Raw genomic sequence first — 18,597 nt, forward strand, 5'->3', positions numbered from 1 at the left:
TCTTCCCTTTACCTCACCTCTCCCCTCCTCCCTTTACCTCACCCTCACTCCTCCTCCCTTTACCTCACCTCTCCTCTTCCCATTACTCATTACTCCATCATGAATGTGGTCCATTCTCTAACACCCTTCTCTCCCTGGTCCATATTTCCCTGCATCCCTGTTTTTCTCCATTATTTTCCTTCTACCTCTTCACCTTCATCCCTCTTCCTTTCCTCTCCCTTCCCTTCATCTGTCCTCCTCTCCACCTCACCATCCCTCCTCTTCTCCCTTTCTCCATCCCTTCTCCTCCTCTCCCTTTCTCCGTCCCTTCTCCTCCTCTCCCTTTCTCCATCCCTTCTCCTCTCCTCTCCCTTTCTCCAACTTCCTCCTCCTCCTCTCCTCTCCCTTTCTCCATCCCTTCTCCTCCTCTTCCTCCTCCTCCTCCTCTCCCTTTCTCCATCCCTCCTCCTCCTCCTTTCTCCATCCCCCCTCCTCCTCTACTCTCCCTTTCTCCATCCCTCCTCCTCCTCCTCCTCATCTCCTCTCCCTTTCTCCATCCCTCCTCCTCCTCTTCCTCTCCCTTTCTCCATCCCTCCTCCTCCTCCTCTCCTCTCCCTTTCTCCATCCCTCCTCCTCCTCTCCTCTCCCTTTCTCCATCCCTCCTCCTCCTCATCATCTCCTCTCCCTTTCTCCACCCCTCCTCCTCCTCCTCCTCCTCTCCCTTTCTCCATCCCTCCTCCTCCTCCTCTCCCTTTCTCCATCCCTCCTCCTCCTCTCCTCTCCCTTTCTCCATCCCTCCTCCTCCTCCTCCTCTCTCCCTTTCTCCATCCCTCCTCCTCCTCCTCCTCCTCCTCCTCTCCCTTTCTCCATCCCTCCTCCTCCTCCTCCTCTCTCTTTCTCCATCCCTCCTCCTCTCCCTTTCTCCATCCCCCCTCCTCCTCCTCCTCTCCTCTCCCTTTCTCCATCCCCCCTCCTCCTCTCCCCTTCTCCATCCCTCCTCCTCCTCTCCCCTTCTCCATCCCTCCTCCTCCTCTCCCCTTCTCCATCCCTCCTCCTCCTCTCCCCTTCTCCATCCCTCCTCCTCCTCTCCCCTTCTCCATCCCTCCTCCTCCTCTCCCCTTCTCCATCCCTCCTCCTCCTCTCCCCTTCTCCATCCCTCCTCCTCCTCTCCTCTTCTCCATCCCTCCTCCTCCTCCTCTCCCTTTCTCCATCCCTCCTCCTCCTTGCTCTAGAACTGTCACATAGCATTAGCGGGTCCGGGCGCTCAGCCCCTGCAGAAATAACAGGCTAGATGGCTGTACAGACCCATTCTCCTGCTCCAGTTAGCTTTGGACAAAAAGCCCCCGTTCGGCAGGCTTGGGAGGATGCCTGCATTATTTTATTCATGCTGGGCGCTCCCTGCTTACACAACAGTCAGCGACAGCGGCCTACTAAACTCAAGTCTCCTCGCATAGGGTTAGTTAGCGATAGACGGCGCTACAGAGTTAGCGGTAACCACCTGGGTTTCAGCACTAAAACGTACACACACACGTATATGTATGCATGTAGGATGTACTGTAGTCATTGCCTGCGACGCAAACAAGCCTCCACAAACTGACTGAGGAGAAGAACATCAGTACCTTTGTTCAGAACAAAGGACCTAAAGATGGGACAAGAAGATACGCACACTTCTTATAAGAATCAAATATGACAATTTGATTAATAGAGCCAATTTAGCAAAGTACATTGCTAATTTAATGATATACTAACATTATTATATATATATATATATTTTATAATTATTGTATCTACTAGAAGTAGCTGTTCTTATATTCAGGATTCTAAGAAAGGGTCGGGGAGTGCAATGTTCGTCAAAGGTATAAGCAGTCGTATCCAGAGACAACACGTCACTAAAGTGCTCGTCACTTCAATTATTCATTTCTTAAGTCTTCTTCACCACCCCATGCTGAGTTCTTTTACTCATGGGGGGTGGGGGAGAGAGATAAAGAGAGAGGAGGTGGTAGGGGGATAGAGGGGGGGGGGGGGCGGAGAGAGTGTGTGAGAGATTGAGGGGGGTAGAGAGAGGGAGAGAGAATTGAGAATTTTATTTTTATTTAACCTTTATTTAACTAGGCTAGTCAGTTAAGATCAAATTCTTATTTACAATGACGGCCTAGCCCAGCAAAACCCAGGCGACACTGGGCCAATTGTGTGGACTCCCAATCATGGCCGGTTGTGATACAGCCTGGAATCGAACCAGGATCTGTAGCGACGCCTCTAGCACTGAGATGCAGGGCCTTAGACCGCTGCGCCATTCGGGAGAAAATATAAAGAAGGAGAGAAAGAAGTGAGAAAGAAACATACAGCCGGATGCAGTGATACTTCACGGCATGGGTTTCGAGTGACAGAAAGGAGGGAGAAAAATAAAGCAAATGTAATACAGACCCCATTCCAGTCATTCTGAAGAGTTCTCTCCCTTCTCTCCCCCACCCCATTCAAAACCATTAGCGCCGCAATTTGGCGTCCCGGTTTAAAGTCGCTGCTTGTCAGCGAGTGGGAAGCGGGAGGCGTAATCTCCCCGGTCAAATTAATCCCGATGTCAAACGGCACTAACAGTCAAGAGGCCCCGTCCGCCTTCTGCTCCTCGCCGCAGCACACGGCTTACGCTAATCTCAGCAAATTAACCAGCGCTCGCTAACCCGTTTAAAACGATCCCCCGCTCACTCGGTGACCTTGTATGCAATTGCACCTTTTTCTAATCGTTGGGCATTAAGAAGAAGAGTATGAGCCAGAATACATGGTGGTAATTCCACACACACTGTGGCTAAACAACTCTATTGGACAGGAAAGGAAGTAGTAGGCCTACTTCACATTAGCCCTCAAAATGTACCCTTTAATATGAGAGATCCTTATTTCCTCTGTGTGTGTGAGAGAGAGTGTGAATGTTTGTGTGTGTGTGTCCACTCAAACTGTCAAAGGGAGAAGACGAATGGCTAAAGTGGGGAACTTTGTGTGGGTGTGACTGCATGCGTGTGTGTTTCTCTGTGTGCTTGTGTGTGTGCGTGTGTGCGTGCGTGCGTGTCGGTCTGTGTGTCATCCTGCATTTAGATCCTACAAGAGACAGAGTACCACACAACTCTTATAAACATCATCAACACTCCAAAGTTCAATTACACATTAATATCAATTCATATAAAATTATTGCATTCTTTTGAGCAAATGTTTGTCTTACCTAAGTGATGTTCATTGATTACATCTGCGAGAGAGACAGAGACACACACAGACAGAGTGAGAGAGAGAGAGAGAGAGAGAGAGAGAGAGAGAGAGAGAGAGAGAGAGAGAGAGAGAGAGACAGAGACACACACAGAGTGAGTGAGTGAGTGAGTGAGTGAGTGAGTGAGTGAGACAGACAGACAGACAGAGAGTGTGAGAGAGAGAGACAGAGACACACACACACAGACAGAGAGAGAGAGAGAGAAAGCAGGTCAAAGCACAGATCACACAACTCCAAAGCCAAACAGTACGCAATAAGATTACTGTAGATCTCCTATCGTAAATCCATTTTGGATTTAGCAGTGCATCACTATTGTCATCATCATGTTTCACGGCTATTGAGGTCAAACTCCGTAGTAGTTCAGAGTCGACAGGCAAGGATCAACTCTTCATCAAGTCAGCGATAAGGTTGTTCATCAATTTGCTTGCTACAAACGTAGTTTAACATAGACTTATGAAAAATGAATTATGCAAATGTTTCCATAATGCCTCCCCAGGAATCACAGGCTGTCGAGTACTGATCAAATGAGCTTGTTTTGCAGTATGCAAAGGGATTTAGAGAGAGAACAGGCAAATAGGGGAGTAGGCTACACAGTACAGCTAACAGAAATATAGTAATTCTACATTCATCTACATTTCTGATCCTCCAAGCGTATCTGAAAATAGACTCTCCAATTAACTTTTAGTGATTGTGTACATTATGATAGACTGAATGTCTAATTCAGAGTTATTGAATGGACTGAGGGGATATGCCCATTTTATAAAAAGCATTTCTATGTACCTCATCGGTAAGCAGTTACCCAGTGGGCCAACCCATGTCTGACAGAAGGATACCGCTGCATATGTTCCGTGACCCCATGTGCCAACCTGGTTGGGTAACAGGAGGTTGAACGTGCCACGGGAGCCAGGGGAGCCAGATGGCATGGAGGTCTTCATGGATTTGAGTCAAGCTGCCCCTTCCAGGGAATAGCCATTGATATTCAGATCCTCTCTGTTCATTTAGTCTCTACAGTTGTTACAACATATCTTTACCATATATGGCACAATGACTCAGATTATAGTTGTCCCTGCACATTGTTTTCAATCCCATTAAATCGACAGTATCTAGTTACGTTTCAGATCCATCTTAAATCTAATGCAAGATCGTATGCTTTTTATAATAAAGGTATAAGGGTGTTAGTATGAGAGATGTAATCAGTGACCATTGGTGACATTCATTTTATAACCGCTCACTTATGATAAACACAATACATCCATTCTGATAAAAACAACAACCTAGTCGACTTATGGTTATTGTGACTCAGTAAATTACTACAGCTAGAATTACAGTACGATGTTTATTAAATGGTAACATTTAGAAAATGAATGAAAAAAATAGCAAGATTGGCATTTCAGAGCAATCCCTGTGTAATATATAACAAATAAACATAATAATGATTTTTCCTTTCCCCGCTTAAGGTATTTTGCCGAAAGGTAGTTTGCTCACTGTTTTTTAGCCTTTATCAAGCTTGCTTTAAAAAAATATGTTTCTTACTTTAATATGATAATCTTCATGGCGTGATGCCGATCTCCACACAGAGAATAATTATTTATGTATTTATTGAAATTAAAATTTCATGGTTCACTGCTTTACACAGATAGAGCATGAGTGTCTTACAGTGTTTTGGGGACTAAAGGGGGTTGAGACAATTATTCAAATATTTAACCTTAACGGTCATAGATTATGCAAATGACGTCCCAAAAGGATTCTTTCCGCAGCTGAAAAATCTGTGAAGTTGCTCGGAGCCATGTAAAAAATGGTCAGGACCGAGCCGGAGAAAAAAAGACACGCCATTTGCTTTGGCACCTCTAAGGAGGAGGAGGAGTCGAATAACCAGCAGCTATTTTCCTCTCAGATTGACTGGAGAAGACAGAGAGACTTGGACATGACAGAGGGAGGAAGACACCACCTATTGTGTCTATGGACTCCTCACCTCTACACAAGTCCACAGAATTCCCTCCATTCCAGACTCCATTTGTGTATTAATAGATAAACACACACACTGACCACCAGTACAGCACTGAACGTACAGTAGTCTTGGCCTGCATGCTTACGCACGCACGCACGCACGCACGCACGCACTAATTACCCCCCACACGCTATCAAACTGACATCCACTAACATTTGTTCATATACAGTTGAAGTCGGAAGTTTACATACACTTAGGTTGGAGTCATTAAAACTCGTTTTTCAACCACTCCACAAATTTCTTGTTAACAAACTATAGTTTTGGCAAGTCGGTTAGGACATCTACCTTGTGCATGACAAGTAATTTTTCTAACAATTGTTTACAGACAGACTATTTCACTTATAATTCACTGTATCACAATTACAGTGTGTCAGAAGTTTACATAGACTAAGTTGACTGTGCCTTTAAACAGCTTGGAAAATTCCAGAAAATTATGTCATGGCTTTAGAAGCTTCTGATAGGCTAATTGACATAATTTGAGTCAATTGAAGGTGTACCTGTGGATGTATTTCAAGGCCTACCTTCAAACTCAGTGCCTCTTTGCTTGACATCATGGGAAAATCAAAAGAAATCAGCCAAGACATCAGAAAAACAATTGTTGACCTCCACTTCAGGCAATTTCCAAATGCTTGAAGGTAGAATGTTCTTCTGTACAAACAATAGTACGCAAGTATAAACACCATGGGCCCACGCAGCTGTCACACCGCTCAGGAAGGAAACACGTTCTGTCTCCTAGAGATGAACGTACTTTGGTGCAAAGTGCAAATCAATCCCAGAACAACAGCAAATGACCTTGAAGATGCTGGATGAAACAGGTACAAAGTATCTATATCCACAGTAAAATTAGTCCTATATCGACATAACCTGAAAGGCTGCTCAGCAAGGAAGAAGCGACTACTCCAAACCACCATAAAAAAGCCAGACTACGGTTTGCAACTGCACATGGGGACAAAGATCATACTTTTTGGAGAAACGTCCTCTGGTCTGATGAAACAAAAATAGAACTGTTTGGCCATAATGACCATCGTTATGTTTGGAAGAAAAAGGGGGACGCTTGCAAGCCAAAGAACACCATCCCAACCGTGAAGCACGGGGGTGGCAGCATCATGTTGTGGGGGTGCTTTGCTGCAGGAGGGACTGGTGCACTTCACAAAATAGATGGCATAATGAGGAAAGAAAATAATGTGGCTATATTGAAGCAACATCTCAAGACATCAGTCAGGAAGTTGAAGCTTGGTCACAAAAGGGTCTTCCAAATGGACAATGATCCCAAGCATACTTCCAAAGTTGTGGCAAAATGGCTTAAGGATAACAAAGTCAAGGTATTGGAGTGGCCATCACAAGGCCCTGACCTCAATCCCATAGAAAATTTGTGAGCAGAACTGAAAAAGCGTGTGCAAGCAAGGAGGCTTACAAACCTGACTCAGTTACAGCAGCTCTGTCAGGAGGAATGGGCCAAAATTCACCCAACTTATTGTGGGAAGCTATTGGAAGGCTACCCGAAAAGTTTGACCCAAGTTAAACCATTTAAAGTCAATGCTACCAAATACTAATTGTGAGTGTATGTAAACTTCTGACCCACTTGGGATGTGATGAAAGAAATAAAAGCTGAAATAAATCATTCTCTCTTCTATTATTCTGACATTCTGACCTAACACTTATAGCCAGAACCTCCATCAGAATCTAACCAGCTACTAGCTATTTAGTCATTGTCAGCCACTGCTAGCGGCCTTTACCTTCCACACAGACACCAGACGTTTTTTAGTCTGGATAATACTTGCCAGCCCGTCAGTATTGGACTGTTTTCTCCAATACAACGCAGGATTCCTGCCGTGAACCCTGGACCATTAGTCCTGATCATTACAGCTAGCTAGCTGCCACCGAGTGACCCAGCCCCGAAGTTAGCACTGAGCCAGGCCCACCTCCCGGCTTACTTAGTGATCCCTCGGCTACACAGCTGATACCTCCCAGACTCTACCCCAACACGGCTAGAATACACTACTCCACTGGATCCTTGCCGTAAGCGCTGGACCTTTGCATCGGATCATCGCTGCTAGCTAGCTGCTACCGAGTGGCTATAGTGTCTAATGCCCCTGCCCTGAAGCTAGCACCAGTTAGCCGCGAGCCAGGCGCATCTCCCGGCTAGCAAACAAAATTACTACAACTACAATAGCTCTTTCGCCATCTGGCCTGGGCCCTTTGTCGACACGGCGCCCCGCCGTACCACCACGACTGGTCTGCCGAAGGAACTCCATCCACTGTGCCCTCAACCGGCCTTTGCCGGACGTCGGAGCAGACACTTCTACTAACCCCGGCCTGCTAACTTTAAACGCTGTGTCTCCCGCGTGCTAGCGTAGTAACGACTACCCTGCAGCTTCCCTGTTCCATCTATTGCTGTTCACTGGACCTGACGATCACTTGGCTACATAGCTGATGCCTGCTGGAATGTCCATTAATCACGGTACTCCATTTTGTTTATTTTTTTGTTTATCGAGTCCCCAGCCTCGAACTCAGGCTCTGTGTGTAGTTAACCGACCCTCTCTACCCATTCATCACCATTTTACCTGTTGTTGTTATCTTAGCTGATTAGCTGTTGTTGTCTTACCCGTTGTTGTCTTAGCTAGCTCTCCCAATCAACACCTGTGATTGCTTTATGCCTCACTTTGTCTCTCTAAAATGTCAATATGCCTTGTATACTGTTGTTTAGGATAGGTATTATTGTTTTAGTCTACTGCAGAGCCCCAAGTCCCACTCAACATGCCTCAGATACCTCCTTTGTCCCACCTCCCACACATGCGGTGACCTCACCCAGCATAACTAGCGCGTCCAGAGATGCAACCTCTCTTATCATCACTCAGTGCATGGGTTTACCTCCACTGTACCGGCATCACACCATACCTGTCTGTACATTATGCCCTGAATCTATTCTACCACGCCCAGAAATCTGCTCCTTTTATTCTGTCCCCAACACACTAGACAACCAGTTTTGATAGCCTTTAGCCATACCCTCATCCTACTCCTCCTCTGCTGATGTGGAGGTTAATCCAGGCCATGCGTGTCTCGAGGCACTCTCATTTGTTGACTTCTGTAACTGAAAAAGCCTTGGTTTCATGTATGTTAACACCAGAAGCCTCCTCCCTAAGTTTGTTTTACTCACTGCTTTAGCACACTCCGCCAACCCTGATGTTCTTGCCATGTCTGAACCCTGGCCTAGGAAGGCCACCAAAAATTCGTAGATTTCCATACCCGACTACAACATTTTCCATCAAGATAGAACTGCCAAAGGGGGAGGAGTTGCAATCTACTCCAGAGATAGCCTGCAAAGTTCTGTCATACTTTCCAGGTCTATGCCCAAACAGTTTGAGCTTCTAATTTTAAAAATGAATCTCTCCAGAAATAAGTCTCTCACTGTTATAGAACCCCCTCAGCTCCCAGCTGTGCCCTGGACACCATTACGATTGCAACCCATCTATCTTCAGAGCTTGTTCTGTTAGGTGACCTAAACTGGGATATGCTTAACACCCTGGCAGTCCTACAATTTAAGATAGATTCCCTCAATCTCACACAAATTATCAAGGAACCCACCAGGTACAACCCTAAATCTGTAAACATGGGCACCCTCATAGATATTATCCTGACCAACTTGCCCTCCAAATACACCTCTGCTGTTTTCAATCAGGATCTCAGCGATCACTACCTCATTGCCTGCATCCGCTATGGGTCCGCAGTCAAACGACCACCCCTCATCACTGTCAAACGCTCCCTAAAACACTTCAGCGAGCAGGCCTTTCTAATCGACCTGGCTCGGGTATTCTGGAAAGATATTGACCTCATCTCGTCAGTTGCGGATGCCTGGACATTCTTTAAAAGTAATTTCCTCACCATCTTAAATAAGCATGCCCCTTTCAAAAAATGTAGAACTAAGAACAGATATAGCCCTTGGTTCACTCCAGACCTGACTGCCCTCGACCAGCACAAAAACATTGTGTGGCGAACTGCACTAGCATTGAATAGTCCCCGCGATATGCAACTTTTCAGGGAAGTCAGGAACCAATACACACAGTCAGACAGGAAAGCAAAGACTAGCTTTTTCAAGCAGAAATTTGCATCCTGTAGCTCCAAAAGGTTTTGGGACACTGTAAAGTCCATGGAGAATAAGAGCACCTCCTACCAGCTGCCAACTGCAATGAGGCTAGGAAACACTGTCACCAGCGATAAATCCACGATAAACGAGAATTTCAATAAGCATTTCTCTACAGCTGGCCATGCTTTCCTCCTGGCTACCCCAACCCCAGCCACAAGCTCCGCACCCCCCACAGCTACTTGCCCAAGCCCCCCCAGCTTCTCCTTCACCCAAATCCAAATGTTCTGAAAGAGCTGCAAAACCTGGACCCGTACAAATCAGCTGGGCTAGACAATCTGGACCCTCTCTTTCTAAAATCATCCGCCGCCATTGTTGCAACCCCTATTACCAGTCTGTTCAACCTCTCTTTCGTATCGTCCGAGATCCCTAAAAATTAGAAAGCTGTCGCGGTCATCCCCCTCTTCAAAGGGGGTGACACTCTAGACCCAAACTGTTATAGACCTATATCCATCCTGCCCTGCATTTTTAAAGTCTTCCAAAGCCAAGTTAATAAACAGATTACTGACCAGGTAAACAGGCAAGGGAATAATGTTTTTTGTTGCTAGAACCTATTTCTTGAATTCTAAATATCAGACATTTGAAAGCTCTAGTTTTGACCTTCATAATACATCTGATGGCAGTAACTTTACAAGCACTAATTATGGTCAATTTAGCCTGAGAATAGTATCTAGTTATGGTAAGGGGTGAAATAAGTATAGCTAGTTATAATTGTAATGGTTTGGCAGAATATAAAAAAAGAAGATCAGTCTTTACATGGCTAAAAGAAAAGGAATATAACATATACTGTTTACAGGAAACTCACTCTACATCCTTAGATGAAGTTGCGTGGAAAAAGGAATGGGGTGGTGAAATCATTTTCTGTCATGGACAAAGGAACTCAAAGGGTGTGATGATATTAATTAACAAAAATGTTGATCTGAATGTGCAAATAATCAGGAATGATTCGCAAGGAAGGTGGATCCTTTTGAATATGAAAGTGGACGAAAAAGAGATTTGGCTCATTAATCTATATGGTCCAAATCAGGATGATCCACACTTCTTCGAAAACATTTATACCAATTTATTGAACTTACAGGCAACAAATGATCTAATTATTATGGTAGAAGACTATAACACAGTGTTAAGTACCTCAATGGACCGTAAAGGTAATCACTCTACAAACTATCATCACTGTGCACTTAAGGAAATCACAAATATTATGGACACATTAGAAATAGTGGATATTTAGAGACAAAAAAAAAAGACCTAGTGAGATATACATGGAGGAGACTTAATCAAGCTAGTCGTCTTGACTACTTTCTTGTCTCTTTCATCAAAGGTCAAAAAAGTTTTAATAGGGACAGAATGCGATCGGATCATCATCTAATTGGCATTCACATAACTCTTATAGATTTTTCACGTGGATGGGGATATTGGAAATTTAAGACAAAAGAATTTATAACTGAATTTTTCCAGTATAATATAGGTTTAGCAATTCCCCTTATTATTTGGGATACCTTTAAATGTACCTTCAGGGGTCATTCAATTCAATATTCATCAATAATAAAAAAGCAGTTTCTGGCTAAAGAAACAAGACTAACAAGGGAAATCCATGAACTAATAGTACAGGTAAATAGCAATAAAAACGATACTACAGAGATACAAAATAAGTTAGAGGAAAAAGAAGAACTTAAGGAACTTATTCAAGAAAGATCTAATGTAATCTATTACAAAAATAAAACAAACTGGATGGAATATGAAGAAAAATGCACAAAATTCTTCCTGAATCTCCAATACAGGAACGCTAACAAAAATAATTTGCAGAAACTCGTTACTGAAGACGGAGTCATCTATGATTCTCCGAATTATATTTTAAAAGAGGAAGTTAATTATTTTAGGCAGATGTTCTCTTTTCCGTCTCATCCTCTCAAACTGAATGAAGATCACGGTAAGGAATTCTTTCCAAATAATATAAAAAATGGAAAATTAACAAATGTACAGAAAGATCAGTGTGAAGGCCAAATTACAGAGGAAGAACTTTTTGAGGCTATTAAATCCTTTTAGTCTGGAAAAACCCCAGGGCTTGATGGCATACCGGTAGAGGTATAACAAGTCTTTTTTGATATACTAAAATCTCCATTGTTAGATTGTTTTAACTACTATAGAAATGGTAGTCTGTCAGGTACTCAGCAGGTAGGTCTGATTTCTCTATTATTAAAACAAGACCCAGATGGCAAATATAAAGACCCGGTCTATCTAAAAAACTGGAGGTCCCTTACATTTCAATGTTGTGATGCAAAAATACTAACAAAATGCATAGCACTCAGAATTAAAAGGGTTTTACCAGGTATTGTTCATCCTGATCAGATAGTTTTTTTTTACATGGATGATACATTGAAGATAATATATGACAACTACTAGAAATAATAGAACATCATGAAACATATAAGAAGACAGGAATGGTATTTATAGCAGATTTTGAAAAGGCATTTGATAAAGACTTGTCTTTATTTATAAATGCCTGGATTTTTTCAATTTCAGTAATTCTCTTAAAATAATGTATAGCAACCCCAGGTGTAAAATAGTAAATAACGGCTACTTCTCAGAAAGTTTTGAATTGTCAAGCGGCGTTAAACAAGGGTGTCCCATATCTATTCGTTATGGCCATGAAATGCTAGCTATTAAAATCAGATCCAATAACAACATTAGAGGATTAGAAATCCGAGGCTTAAAAACAAAGGTGTCCATGTATGCCGATGACTCAAGTTTTATGTTAAGTCAGCAAGCTAGATCCCTGCAATGGCTCATTAAAGATCTAGATAACTGTTCTGTACTCTCTGGACTAAAACCTAATTATGATAAGTGTACAATTTTATGTATTCGATCCTTAAAAAATACAACTTTTACATTACCTTGCAGCTTACCTATAAAATGGGCTGATGGTGAAGTAGACATACTCGGTATTCATATCACAAAAGATATAATTAAGCTCTCCACAATGAATTTCAATAGAAAATTTGTAAAAATAGACAAGATCCTGCAACCATGGAAAGGAAATACCTGTCTATTTATGGAAAAATTGCCCTGATTAACTCCTTAGTCATATCTCAGTTCACTCACTTACTTATGGTGCTGCCTACTCCTGATGATTCGTTTTTCAATTCATATGAGCAAAAATATTTTGCATTATCTGGGACGCTAAACCAGACAAAATAAAACGAGCCTATCTATATAATGAATTGGGTGGGTTAAGATTATTAAATATAAAAAATCTAAACGTCTCTCTATAAGCTTCACTCATTCAAAAGTTTTATTTGAACCCTAAATGGTTCTCAAGTAGATTAATAAGAAATTGAAATTGTAGCCAGCTCTCATTGCAGAGCATCTATTGTTTAAAAATGGCCTTTTTGCCTTTGTGCAGATTGCCATGTCTCATTTTTGATTAATTGAAAATTATATTTTTTTCAAAGTATCTGTCTTTTTCAAACAAGCATTGCAGAGCTGGCTACAATTTCAATTTCATCCCCCTGAAAAGATAGAATAAATATTTCAACAAATATTATGGCTGATCTCAAATGTGCTGGTTGATAAAAGGGAGGAGGTAGGGAACTGATCTGACCGCCAAATATAAAGGATCAAAACTGGCGGAGGAATAAAAATAGCATAAATAGGAAAGTATACCAGTTTCATTTGAGGACCAGGATGTTGACAACTGTGCCATACAGATTGCAAAATAGTTGGGAAGAGATTTTTGATGTACCGATTCCATGGTATGAGGTGATATATAAAACAATGCAAGATTCAAGACTTCGTGCTTTTCAGCAAAAATTATTATATAGAATTCTTGCCACCAACAAAATGTTGAATATTTGGGGCATAAAATCATCAAAGCTCAGCAGATTTTGTTGTGAGGATACAGAATCAATAGACCATTTGTTTTGGTATTGCCCTCAGGTAGCCTGTTTCTGGTCTCAGGTTCAGGAAGGTCTGAAAATGCATAGCATTGATCTAAAATTGACCCTAGAAATAGTACTGTTAGGAGATCTGAAGAGACCGGGTCAGTCAATTACTAATATACTAATACTCTTAGTAAAAGTATTTCTCTTCAACACGCAATCTGTAGATTATATTCGATATATTCAAATTGTACGTTAAACATCATAGCATAGTTGAAAGATATGTGTTGCGTAGAAACACAAAATGGGTGGCCAGCAGAGATAGATGGGATGGGCTAAGGGAAGCTGAGGGTTGGTAAGTGGGAGTGGAGTTGCTGTGTGAGAGCGAGAATGATGGTCAAAAGATAAAAGGGGGAAAAAATTCGAAATAAAACATAATAAAAGTACATTTGAATGACACTAAGTGGCAGTGTTTTTACAACTAATGCCGGTTTGCCTGAGGCTGATGCCGTGCAGGTGTTTGTACACATGCATATACACACACTCTCATTCAAATAAACACATACAAGAATACACACATACATGTAATAGTGCCAGACATGCACACAAACATATAAAGTAGGCATTGCTGTTATGATTTCAGTTGCCCTTTGTTTTAATTTCTTTCTTTTTTTTTGCATTGTTGTTTTCTGTTTTCTTCTGTCTTTTCCTTTTTTCTCTTTAGTTCATTCTCTTGGTTGTTGGTGCATTGGGGGATTCTTGGGGTGGGGAATGGAATTAATTGTCTTTTTTTCCCCCCGGGGGGGACTGTGGGAGGGGTCTCGAATGGTTGAGGGACAGCTATTGGGGAACTGTGGGTGGATCTTGGAGGGTTCTGCTTTCACAAGATTGTGATCATGAAAAAGGAAACTATGACATATATTTTATATCACTATCATGCACACGCACCCTCACACATAAGGATGGCTCTGTTGCGGAAAGACTGATACATGTTTGATAGTGTCTTGATGCTGTATTGTTTGTCCTTCATGTTGAAATACTTTAATGTTACCCCTTCCTTGTGTTTTTTGTAATAAATCATTATTTTTAAAAAACAAACTAAAAAACAGATCACTGACAGTTTCCAATCCCACTGCATTTTCTCCGCTGTGCAATCCAATCTGGTCACGGGTGCACCTCAGCCACGCTCAAGGTACTAAACGATATCATAACCTCCATCGATAAAAGACAGTACTGTGCAGCCGTCTTCATCGACCTGGCCAAGGCTTTCGACTCTGTCAATCACCACATTCTTATCGTCAGACTCCACAGCCTTGGTTTCTCTAATGACTGCCTCGCCTGGTTCACCAACTACTTCTCAGACAGAGTTCAGTGTGTCAAATCGGAGGGTCTGTTGTCCGGACCTCTGGCAGTCTCTATGGGGGTACCACAGAGTTCAATTCTCAGGCCGACTCTCTTCTCTGTATATATCAACGACGTCGCTCTTGCTGCGGGTGACTCCCTGATCCACCTCTACGCAGACGACACCATTCTGTATACATCTGGTCCTTCTTTGGACAATGTGTTAACTAACCTCCAAATGAGCTTCAATGCCATACAACACTCCTTCCGTGGCCTCCAACCGGTCTTAAATGCTAGTAAAACCAAATTCATGCTTTTCAACCATTCGCTGCCCAGACCCGCCCGCCCGACTAGCATCACTACTCTGGACGATTCTGACTTAGAATATGTGGACAACTACAAATAAGCTAGGTGTCTGGCTAGACTGTAAACTCATACTCATATTAAACATCTCCAATCCAAAATGAACTTCTTTCAGCTAGGGGGCATAATTTTTATGTTTGGAAAAATAACGTTCCCAAGGTAAACGGACTATTTCTCAGGTGCAGATGCTAGAATATGCATATAATTTACAGATTAGGATAGAAAACACTCTAAAGTTTCCAAAACTGTCAAAATATTGTCTGTGAGTATAACAGAACTGATTTTGCTGGCGAAAACCTGAGGAAATCCAACCCGGAAGTGCCTTTTATTTGGAAAAATCGCTGTTCCGTTGCCTTCCCCGCCTCCATTTAAAGGGGTATCAACCAGATTCCTTTTCAAATGGCTTCCTCAGGCTGTGACCAGGCTTTAGACATAGTTTCATTTTATTTCATTTTATTTTGAAAAATTAGCGAGATTTTTCAAAACGCGTCAGGTGTCCTTTGATTAGTTCCTGCGCGCGACAGATGTAGCTCAACATTTTCTTTCTCTGTAGTATTGACTAGGTTACCGTCCGGTTGAAATATTATCGATTATGTATGTTAAAAACAACCTGAGGATTGATTATAAAAAACCTTTGACATGTTTCTACGAACATTACGGATACTTTTTGGAATTTTCGTCTGCCCTCGTCTGCCCTTCAGGACCGGAACGAGCCTGTGGTTTTCTGAACCTAACGCGCAAACCAAATGGCGGTTTTTGATTAGATCGAACAAAAAGAACATTTATTGTGTAACTGGGAGTCTCGTGAGTACAAACATCCGAAGATTATCAAAGGTAAGCGATTCATTTTATTGCTTTTCTGACTTTCGTGACCAAGCTAATTTAAGGCTAGCTGTTCTTAGTGTTTTGTCTAGTGATTGATAAACTCACAAACGCTTGGATTGCTTTCGCTGTAAAGCATTTTTAAAATCTGATACGATAGGTGGATTAACAACAAGCTAAACTGTGTTTTGGTATATTTCACTTGTGATTTCATGATTATAAATATTTTTAGTATTATTTTTGAATTTGGCGCTCTGCAGTTTAGCGGTTGTTGTTGATAAATGATCCCGGTAACGGGATCCGTGCGTCAAGAAGTTAAATCTAGAATCGGCTTCCTATTCCGCAACAAAGCCTCCTTCACTCACGCCGCCAAACATACCCTCGTAAAACTGACTATCCTCCCAATCCTCAACTTCGGCAATGTCATTTACAAAATAGCTTCCAATACTCTACTCAGCAAACTGGATGCAGTCTATCACAGTTTTGTCACCAAAGCCCCTTATACCACCCACCACTGCGACCTGTATGCTCTAGTCGACTGGCCCTCGCTACATATTCGTTGCCAGACCCACTGGCTCCAGGTCATCTATAAGTCTATGCTAGGTAAAGCTCCGCCTTATCTCAGCTCACTGGTCATGATAACAACACCCACCCGTAGCACGTGCTCCAGCAGGTATATCTCACTGGTCATCCCCAAAGCCAATACCTCTTTGGCCGCTTTTCCTTCCAGTTCTCTGCTGCCAATGACTGGAACGTATTGCAAAAATGCTGAAGCTGGAGACTTATATTTTCCTCACTAACTTTAAACATCAGCTATCTGAGCAGCTAACCGATCGCTGCAGCAGTACACAGCCAATCTGTAAACAGCCCACCCAATCTACCTACCTTTCCCCATATTGTTTTTATTTACTTTTCTGCTCTTTTGCACACCAGTATTTCTACTTGCACATCATCTGCTCATCTATCACCCCAGTGTTAATTTGCAAAATTGTAATTACTCCGCTGCTATGGCCTAGTTATTGCCATACCTCCTCACGCCATTTGCACACACTGTATATTGACTTTCTTTTTTTTCTATTGTGTTATTGACTGTACGCTTGATTATTCCATGTGTAACTCTGTGCTGTTGTTTGTGTCGCACTGCTTAGCTTTATCTTGGCCAGGTCGCAGTTGTATATGAGAACTTGTTCTAAACTAGCCTACCTGTTTAAATAAAGGTGAAAAAAATAAATACTCTTTTTTTAATTTTTTTGAAGGGATTTTTACTAGGATTAAATGTCAGGAATTGTGATAAACTGAGTTTAAATGTATTTGGCTAAGGTGTATGTAAACTTCCGACTTCAACTGTATGCTCCTGCTTTTTTAATATAGGACAACAAGAAAACCTGGTCTCCTCCACTGTCATTGAAGCATAACAGCCACTCTACTGATAAGAGCTGTCATAAAGCTTCTGATGCTCAGGCCCTGTTAAGCTCATCAACATGCCTGTCTATGGCGGGGGCACTGTTTGACTGGATTACTTAGCATCTAAGTCTTACATGATTCAGGTCGCTTGTGTTGATGAGCAACGAGAGGGTGTTCCATCTCATTCTGATTAGTATTCAAGTATGTAGCATGTAGTATGCAGTGCTCTGTTGGGAACGCACCCTGGGTGAACTGAAGTATCAGAGGGAAAAGGAGGCCAGGGAGTGCCTGTCAGAATGTGCGTCTGTGTAGTCAAGGTATGTCAAAGCCCGCATCCACAAAGTCTCTCAGAGTACGAGTGCTGATCTAGAATCAGGTTCTCCTTTTAAATCATAATGAATAAGATTATATGGGAAGATTGGGACCGGAACCTAGTTCAGCACTTCTACTCGAGACACTTTGTGGATACTGGCCCAGATCTCTGTGGTTCTCATGGGTTCACCATGACTACCAAAGGCCTTGGCCTGGTTGCATAAAACACTTTAAAAAGGGACATTTTCACTGCTCTATTTCACTATATATGACCATTAATATGTTATTAACATGTGTCATAATTTTTTTTCATTTACTCACTACTCACAAATACGGGCATTTCTGCATAGAAACAGTAAAAACAGGCCAGCTACATTTCCTGGTTGTAAGCAAACCACAACATCCAGAATTCATAGCGATTTCAGGACGTGGAGGACCGCCTTGTGGAGGTGTATCCAATTGATGTGAGAAATATCAAAATGTCTGTGTTTGTAGCCAGCACTTTCAGCCAGAGAATTCAGTCTGAAATGGAACTGAATTCTCAACTGATGGGGTTGCCATATTGTCGAAAGTTGAAAGGTGATTTCCCCTTCACTTCAAAAAGGAATGCCTCCGATCAGCCAACATCAGCGCAGCAGAAAATAACCTAGCTAACTAGCTTGCTATAGTACCTTGTTTGAGTGTGTATTGATAGGGACAAAGTAGGGAGACATTAGTAAAATGTTGGCTAATCACTGACTACTTTGTGTCCTACAGAATAATCCTGATGGTGATGACCCTGACACCAGCTTTAGTAGTACAGAGCCTGTAGACCCATTGGATGAAAGCTTTCAGCCTGGAATAAGCTCAAGCTCCACATCATTTGACTTTTAAACAAGCCAGGCCAGCCAAAGGTATTTATGAAAGCACAACACCCTCTTGAGAAAACAAAATCACCAATACACTAAACTGTCTACAAGACAAGAGCTCCTTAAACTTTTCCCACACTTGCAGTCAATTTTCTGGCATGGGTGAGGGGCTGATAGAATACTCTTCTAGCCTATTCACTCTATTGTTGGTAGTGCTTGTCTAGTCAACAGCACAACTGTAGGTGCCC

At 42.3% G+C, this 18,597-nt stretch overlaps 1 protein-coding gene across 4 annotated transcripts in view; it reads right to left on the bottom strand.

The window, feature by feature from the left end:
- Positions 1–18,597, bottom strand: part of LOC129818960 (nuclear receptor subfamily 6 group A member 1-A-like) — a 191,625-nt gene that overhangs the window by 61,860 nt on the left and 111,168 nt on the right. For 3 of the 4 annotated variants that reach the window (XM_055875350.1, XM_055875347.1, XM_055875346.1), the window contains exon 3: positions 3,191–3,214. The exons of the other annotated variant lie outside the window; for it this stretch is intronic. In XM_055875350.1, coding sequence (XP_055731325.1) covers positions 3,191–3,214 — 24 coding nt within the window. The remainder of the gene's footprint in view (positions 1–3,190; positions 3,215–18,597) is intronic. 4 annotated transcript variants of the gene reach the window in all.

This window comes from Salvelinus fontinalis, chromosome 21 (genome assembly GCF_029448725.1).
Source record: "Salvelinus fontinalis isolate EN_2023a chromosome 21, ASM2944872v1, whole genome shotgun sequence".
NCBI classification, from domain to species: Eukaryota; Metazoa; Chordata; class Actinopteri; order Salmoniformes; family Salmonidae; genus Salvelinus; species Salvelinus fontinalis.